Raw genomic sequence first — 8,543 nt, 5'->3', positions numbered from 1 at the left:
CATAATTGAATTCATCATGAAAACATGTAATTTAATCATGAAAAATAAAGAGAAATGCTTGGGAATAAGAAAACTCAAGCTTAATAGAAAAAATCTCACCTTTTTCACTTAATTTCCTTGAAAATTCATATTTTTTCTTTGATTTTCTCTCTCTAGGGTTTTGTTTTTATTTTCTCTCTCTTTTTGCTGGTTTGGCCGGCCATGGGGTGGAAGATGAGCTGATTTTTGTGCCTTTTAAAAAGGAAAATAATAAACTAATAAAGGCATGACATGTGGCATCATGTCATTGGCCCGTTTTTAAAATTTTAAAAATTTTAATCCTTTTTATCTCCACCACACAATTAGTCAATGGTCAAAATGAGGATAAAGGAAGACCATGTGCTGAAAAAATGTCCTGGTGGTGGAAAATTACAATTTTGCCCTTGGGGTGGTAAAATTACCATTTTACCCTTTTACTCCAAATTATACCGAAATTAAAATTTTTCACTTCTAAACCTCAAATCTTACTCCAATAAGTCAAATTATACTCCAATAAGTCAAATGGGGTCAAAAAAATCTTTTCTAAAATTCTCATTTTGTCCCCAGGTGGCAAATGACCATTTTACCCCTAGATAACGAAAATTTCGGTTTGACTCCAAATTGATCCTCGAACTCCAAATCACCATATTAAACCATTCTAGGACTTTAAAATTCTTAATTTCATCGTAAATTCTCTATTTGATCTAGTTCGAGGCTTAAATCAACTTTATTGTACCTCTAGGTACAATACCGACTTTTGTAAATTTTTCGGGACTCTCCTAGCATGCAAACATGCTATCCATCACATGTATGTCATGATAAATATTTTTATAGAGTCGGGCTTGTCATCTTCTCCCCCACTTGGATCAACTATATGATCTTTCTTCTTGATTGACTTCGACATCCGGCTAAATGTTAATATTTTAATATTATTTCATTAATAAAATATTATTTTATTCTAAGAATTTTATTTTGTCTCCTTGGTACCTGAAATACCTTATTATGCCTCACTTGACTTCTGAATCGCCTTTTATCTCACAAATTCTCCCCCGATAAAATTATTATTATTTTATTGTTATTTTCTCATTTGCGAAATATTTTATCCTAAACTACTCCTTTCGTCTCTTATCACTTTTAAACGTTTTAATTGACCTCAATTTGTATTCGATCAACTTTATTTATCACCATATCAAAGTATGGGGTATTTCACATATGCTTTGAGGTTAGTATAGTCAATAAGTACCAAATGAATCTCGAGATTACCCATTGGGTTGTAGGCAAAAGGATACTATGATACTTAAGAGGAACCACTAATTTAGCTTTGTGATATCAAGGTGAAAGTTTAAATTGGTTGGATATAATGATGTTGATCAGACCAATGATAAAGATGAGCGAAAGTCCACTTCAAGATACACTTTTATACTTGAAAGTGAAGCTCTCTCTTGGAGCAGCAAAAGCAATTCTATACTACTCTTTATAATATGAGAGCAGAGTACGTATCATGTTGTGTTGTAGTTGAGATAGTTTGGTTAAGGAGATTTTTGTAAAGCTTGAACTTTATTGAGCATGTTCATGAAGCTATTTTATTGTGATAACAAAATTGTCATAGTTTATACAAAGGATCTAAATACCATGGAAAACCAAACACGTTGATACTCATTATCACTGCATTTGTGACATCTTTGCATAAGGTCTTGTTGTATTGAAGTATATTTCCATAACTAATATGTTATTTGACCCATTTACTAAACTTATTGCTAGAAATGCTTTTTAGAAACATAATAGGGGTTTGGGGTTACTACATATTCGATATTATTAAATTATTATTTTTTGAATAATTAATAAATTAAGTTTATGTTGACTTATTAGACCAATTGTTGTTAATTGATTAAAACGCATATATGAGAATGTCTCCTGGCTTTATAGATTATCCCTTTCACATAAGATAATCACCTCAACATTGTGATAGTGTGTGGGATGAGACTTAAACGATCACAAGGTACCAAGCGATTTCTAATCTCCTTGTCACATGAGTTGTGAACAACGATGTTAGTAATGTAACCTTGACTTAAAGTCAAGATGAGACTCATAGGAGTCAAGCATGGAGATTACCCATACTCCATGAAGTTAGTAAGAACCAAATTTGAATCTTAGGGGATTCAAGTTAATACATTTTGTAAGGATTAGGCTGAGATTTGTATCGTGGTTTTTAACATATCAAATACTAAGTGGAAGATCTACCATAGCATACATTTCATATTGTATGTGCTATTAGTCAACTAATGGAAAAGATTAATTGAATAAATCCTTAAATCCTTACTTTATCACTATGTGAGCCCTAAGGACTTACGTAGTCTAAATCCCATACCTTTTTAGACTTGGATCTATGATATGAAGTTGAGATTTGGTGTTGCTACTTTAGCATGTGATCTAACGGAACATGGCTCTAAAAGCAATTAGATCATAATGAATTGGCGCATGAGTATCCAAGGAAAAGGTATTGAATAACACACATTCGTGATCTGTAACGCATTACTCAAGCAGTTATAAAACATTAGTTGTTTGATATAAGCATGAGTTAGATGTATAAAGAGATTCTACATAACTTTTACGTGTATAAGGAATCAAAAATGCAAAATCTTATATGATTAAGATGATTTGGTGTATAACGAGAACTTGAGCTACGTTAGTAAAATGGTAACTTAGTATCTCATAGCTCACTGGCACCTTTTCTTGTTGGTCACACATTCTATTTTCTCTCTATAACAATGGATGGAGGATGAGTTAGATTGAGAGTTGTACACGTTGATGTCAATGTGCGCAAGTGGGAGATGTTGGATTTAGATATGATTTGTTCACATGGCATGCAATTATGTTAATTATTTATGAATAATTAACAAATATTTAATTAAACTAATTTTAGATATTGTTATGATATTTTTTAATTAAGCAAATAGAAAATATATTTATTAAATTATTATTCTAATAATTGAAATAAGATATAATAAATTCAAATTTAATTAATTTAAATTTAAATCAAGATTATTTATGTAATAATTAAGATACAGAGAGATATCATATCTCTCTATCTTTATATAATAAACTTACCTACAAAATTTTTTCCAACCAAGGAAGTCAATTTTTCTGTAAATTAAAAAACAAAACAAAACATAAAACTTCTCTTGTTCTTAAAGGTTTTAAAACGTGTAATTAAACGAGAATAAAGAAATTATTATATGATTGTTGCAAATACGCTTAGAACACGAAAGATGTTTCATAAAAGCAAGTTTTCTGTCGAAAAGGGAAAAAAAATTCATCTAGGTCCATTCAACTTACAATCCGAAATGATTTGAGATTGGAAATGCCATTTAGAGGGAGGTTAACCGAAGTCCGTGCTAGCAACCCTCACTTTGTTTTGCACGTGTAATCCAGGGTCTTTGAATCCATGCGAACCACAAGAATTGATGTCACATCCGCAGTGACGTGCTTAAAACCAAGTGATATGGACCCAAAGCCAATAAGCCCTCAAACCATCTTTACCGCATTCTTAAAGCCAATAATGGACTTTATCCACAAATCAGAGCAAAGCAAAGTTCTTGAAGAGGCAACGGGGCCTTAGCCCAATTCAATCTATGTTTCAATTTCCGACTATGTCCCACCTCCTTAAGACCCACCCTTTCTCACATTTTCATTCACCCCATAGTCAATAGCAGATAAACTAGGGAACCAGACCATACAAGCAGGGGCGGAGCCTCCTTAAGTGACGGGGTATGGTCTCTCTAAAATTTTAAAAATTTTTTATATATTCTCCAAATGATCCTCTCACAATAATTTTTTATTTAATAATTAATATAAATAAAAAATAATAAAATAATTTCATATGTTTCACTTAATTTTTATTTTTTTTATTTTTTTCTTTCAATTATTATTATTTTTTTAATTTTTATTCTATTTATTCATTTGTTTTAAGTTTTTATAGATTTTCTTTCTCAAATTTCTACAAATCATCCACTATATTTTTTTTCTTTTTTGTTATGTCATATGTGGTATCTATTTTCTACTTATCATGTTCTTTTTTATATTCATAGTTTTATTTTTCATGATTTTAATCTGTAAAAATTAATAAATTATTATGTAGTTCTCAAATTTCAGTTATAGTATTACATTGTTACTTAAAATTTCATCAATACATTATTTTTTTTTTATTAATCCTAATTATGTAAGAGAAAATTAACTTGCATATATTTTTTAACGTACTTTATATTTTATATTTAATTAAAATAAAATTATCTAATTTTTAAATAATTTTAATTATATAAGAAGAAATTATTAATCTTATATACCATATTTAATTATTTATGTTTTTCACATTATAATCTTATATTTCTATTATCAATCTTTTGATTGTTGATTAAATTTATTATATTAATTTTAAAAATTTTTCACTATCATTCTTCTACGCTTGGTCCCCAACAAAAATTAGCTAATGCCCCTACATACAAGTGTACCTTCTCAACTGTACCTACCTTGTCAAGACTTAAATGCCATGTTTTGCTAAATCAAACAATTCCTAGTAAAATAAAAACACAAACTTCTGTGACTATAAATTAAAAATTTATTTTGATGGCCAAAGTGAGATCCGAAGTGTATACCAATATTTATTATTAAATCAAATATTTTATATTAAATTTTAAATACAATTTAAAATAAATTTAATAATAAAATTAGTTCTAATGAAATACTCGTACGTGGGATTCAACTACACTTCAAAACTTTTTTGTAGTGACTTCTTGTTAACATGAATTTTTTTTCTTTTGGCTTTTTCCTTTTCTCAGTTAAGACCTCAGTTCTGTTCTTTCCAATTAACTACACTGCCACCCGACTTGAATGTTAAGCAAAACAATAATCAAGAAATATATAGTTCTCTCTTTTGAGAAATTATTTCTTCATTTTGTAAATTTTGAGTTTAATTTGCATAATCATTCATTCGACTCTAGCAAAATGAAAGATAAGAGCATACAGTAGGACAACAAATTCAGCTAAATAAGTAAATATATATAATTATCACCCTGTTTCTGGAATATATGAACAGAGAAGAAACTCTCCCATATATGGTGCCACGTTATGACACTCTGAAAATCTACCATGCACACTCGCTTGGGCTTTGTACAAGGAAGAAAATATAAAACAACTGAAATTAATCAAGTAATTATTTAAAGTCCTCGGGAACCAGGAACATGGATCCATTGCAGTTGAAGCTCAACTTCACCACTCTCCACATTTCTCAGCCTCAAGAACATGTTTTGAACAACTTTGTCATTGCTCCAAATAATGCAACTGTCTTCGGATAGACAGTTTTGCCTGCTCGGCTGTATTTTCTTGATTACAGTTCCACTCGGGAGACCTTCCAAGTGCATCTTTACAGCTTCTATAAATGGACCAATTTCAAATTCTGCATCCCCCATTTTATCATCGAAACTGAATGTGTCTTTATCATATACTGCCTGCGATTACGTTTGAAAGAAATTCATCTCATCAGAAGTTAAGTTTGGAAAAAAATCTGCTAAGCTAGAATTTTTCAATCACGAAAAAAAATTCATAGGAAAAAACCTTCAATGGATAAAAAACTTACAAGCTTAACTGGAAGACTGGGGTCTGCAATAGAAAGAGTTAAATCATCATTCCACTCTGGATTGATATTCTTCTTTATGACACGAGTCTTTAATTTCTGCACAGATTGAATTCCAAAAGAGTTCAGTATCTTGAAAGCTTAGATGGGAAAGATTGAGTGACAAATTATGTGTCTTTCAGGACATGAGGGACCTAAGTGAATAGGCAGTCGACTTTGACTCGCATCAAGTGGTTGCACAACGCATGAATAGACGCACAACCAGTTTGAAAAGCTGTGCCGAAAGAGCGAAAACTAGACACCCTTTTTTCCGGGTTACTGTTAATTGAAGCTTTGATATCCATGGGAAAAGATAGTCTTATAAATCAGGAACCTTGGTGAAGAATACCATCTAGTCTAGGAATTCAGTTTTGAGTTAAGAGGTTTGCCGATCCGGTCTAGATGTTTATTCACTGTTTTAGGAGAAAGTTGTAGAGAAACGAAGAGGAACAAGTTAACAATTTGAAGAAAGGAATTTAAAAACGCTGGACAGGAAACAGTTGAAACCAAAAACGGAAGCAAGAATCTATTGTCATTCTAACACAGAACAAAATGATGGCAATAATTGTGTATCTGGCTAATCTGAAACTCCAAAGACCAAACTGACCCAGACAGTTGAAACCAAAAACAAAACCAAGAATTTATGTAAGATTTATGTTCTCTTGTTGAAAAATTCTGTCTTTCAAAGTTCTAACACAGAACAAAGGGATGTCAGTTTTGTTGCTGACTGCTGTCTGAACTGAAACTCTCAAAAAACAAGGGACCAAATCCATCAAAAACAGACAAAACCCATAACCTAAAATGCTCCAAAAACCAAGTGAAACTCAGAAACCGATAAACTAAAAAACTGAAAAAGTAAAAAAAATTGCTTAATTACCTGTTTTCCCATCCTGACAACAACGTAAGGGTCACTGCTTACAACATCTCTCACAGCAAGATTCACCCCTCTCTGCACATGAATTCTCAACAATCCCATCAAATCCTCCATCTCTGATCACAATCCTTTGCAGAAATTTTAGGCCAACTCTCTTTTTTTGGTATGGTTTTTGTATACTGGTGAAGTGGGGGTACCTGTCTGGTGGCTGCCAATTTATGATATGAAGGCCTACCACAATGCTTGATATTTATCTAGGAGCCAAAGCCAAAACTTGGAAGGCCGTGTCATATCAAATTAGATAATAAATAAAAAATTATTATTGAAAGGACTGAGAAATCGATCTTTGGTTTTATTATAAAATGGCAACTAATCATGCGCTATGTGCGGAAGTTTTCAATCTATCCGTGGGATTAATTAAGGAGGACATTAAAAATTAGAAAAAAGAAAAATGAGACATTGTTTGACGTGGTTGTGGGGAAGAATTAAAGAACATGAAGCCGGGTAATTAGGTCGGGTCGGGGATTCTGGTAACATGGTACGATGAATCGATTAGGAGGCTTAGGGTTAGGACATCAATTTTGACCCGGCCGCTTGAAAACGAAACGTGGCGCGTTCTTAACTGACTGAGGTTATTCTTGGTGGCGGCTGAATCTTTTTGACGCCCTTTCAAGAACTAGTGGCATTAAATTTTTAGCCTGCCTATTTCAGAATAAGTGATAGGGTAAAATAGTTTTATTTTTAAAATTTTAAATAAAATTATACGAAAATTTATTAATTTTTAAAATAAATACTTTATCTTAACAATATAAATATCATTAACAAAAATTATGAAAAAATTAAAATATTTTTTAATAATTTAAAAAATTATTATTATATTTTTTAAAAACATAAAAAAAAGCACCTATTAGCTCATCAAGAAAAGGGGGCATCGATGCTCCCCTAGAGAGTCTGATCAGGGCTCCCTAGAGGAGCTCAGGTGCTCTCACATGGGGAGCCTTTTTTTAATTAATAAAAAAATAATAATTATTATAAAAATTAATAAAGAGTATAATTATCTTTTTATTTTTGTCACGTCAGTAAGTTGATAAAAATACTAACAATTGACTAATTGTTAGACTTACATGCTCAACGAAAAATATTTTTATGAGACGAAATGTCTATTTCAAAAATTAATGAATTTACGTATAATTTGATCAAAGCTTAGGGAGTAAGGCTATTTTATCTTAAATGATAATAAATGCCCTCACATTTCAATAGGTAAAATTTAAATATTTCAATTTAAAGGGACCAAGTTTAGATTTTTATTAGAATAACTTAGGAAATGAAAAGAAAAAGTTCTTTTTATCGTATAATGTAAAAGATTAAATGTATAAAAATAATAGTAGTAAATTATGTATAACACTAAAAACGAATTATTGTATGTTGATTTTTTTATTAGTATATTGATTATTTGATAGTATATAAAATAGATTTGTGGAGTACATTGATAAGAAGTCAAATAATTATATATGTAAGGCATGTCATTTCTTAGTTAGAAGAATATAAAGTACTAAAGTTTTTTATTACAATAATACGTACTAAAGTTTTTTATTACAATAATACTTTATTGAGAGAATGACTTCTTCCGTATATTTATTGATAAGTCTTAAACTTGACAATAGGTAAGGTACCCACTAACCAGTAACCAGGGGGTATAAATGAGTTAAGATGTTCGTCCTATTCGAATTTGATTCTTTCATTATCAAGTTGAGATCGAGTTTGATTTATACTCGACTAGAGAGACTCACCAATCTTATTACGTCTTTGAATATTTTAATATTATATACATATATAAATAAAATATAATACTTATCTAATATTTCAAAATTTTATTTGTATTTTTCTTTTAAGAATTAGTTGAGTTTCGAACTTTTTATATGAATTAACGATAATCAAGCCTAATTTATTCAAGCTCGAATACCTAGATTCTTTTGAAGTCAA

At 30.5% G+C, this 8,543-nt stretch overlaps 1 protein-coding gene across 1 annotated transcript; it reads right to left on the bottom strand.

Moving 5' to 3' along the window:
* Nucleotides 5,041-7,057, bottom strand: LOC18601882 (protein C2-DOMAIN ABA-RELATED 1). The gene is made up of 3 exons (XM_007032972.2): nucleotides 6,564-7,057; nucleotides 5,651-5,746; nucleotides 5,041-5,522 (listed from the first exon to the last, which is right to left on the bottom strand). Exons 1-3 carry the CDS (start codon nucleotides 6,672-6,674, stop codon nucleotides 5,232-5,234), a joined length of 498 nt encoding a protein of 165 aa, XP_007033034.2. The 5' UTR covers nucleotides 6,675-7,057; the 3' UTR covers nucleotides 5,041-5,231.

Source organism: Theobroma cacao, chromosome 4 (genome assembly GCF_000208745.1).
Source record: "Theobroma cacao cultivar B97-61/B2 chromosome 4, Criollo_cocoa_genome_V2, whole genome shotgun sequence".
In the NCBI taxonomy this organism is placed as follows: Eukaryota; Viridiplantae; Streptophyta; class Magnoliopsida; order Malvales; family Malvaceae; genus Theobroma; species Theobroma cacao.
Note: the sequence above shows the minus strand (reverse complement) of the source record. Positions and strands in the feature narration are given on the sequence as shown.

Coding starts and splice junctions, on each gene's coding strand:
- LOC18601882 (XM_007032972.2), bottom strand. CDS start 6,674: ATGGAGGATTTGATGGGATTGTTGAGAATTCATGTGCAGAGAGGGGTG. Junction 5,747..6,563: donor TTGTCAGGATGGGAAAACAG/GTAATTAAGCAA, acceptor CAATCTGTGCAG/AAATTAAAGACTCGTGTCAT. Junction 5,523..5,650: donor CCAGTCTTCCAGTTAAGCTT/GTAAGTTTTTTA, acceptor ACGTAATCGCAG/GCAGTATATGATAAAGACAC.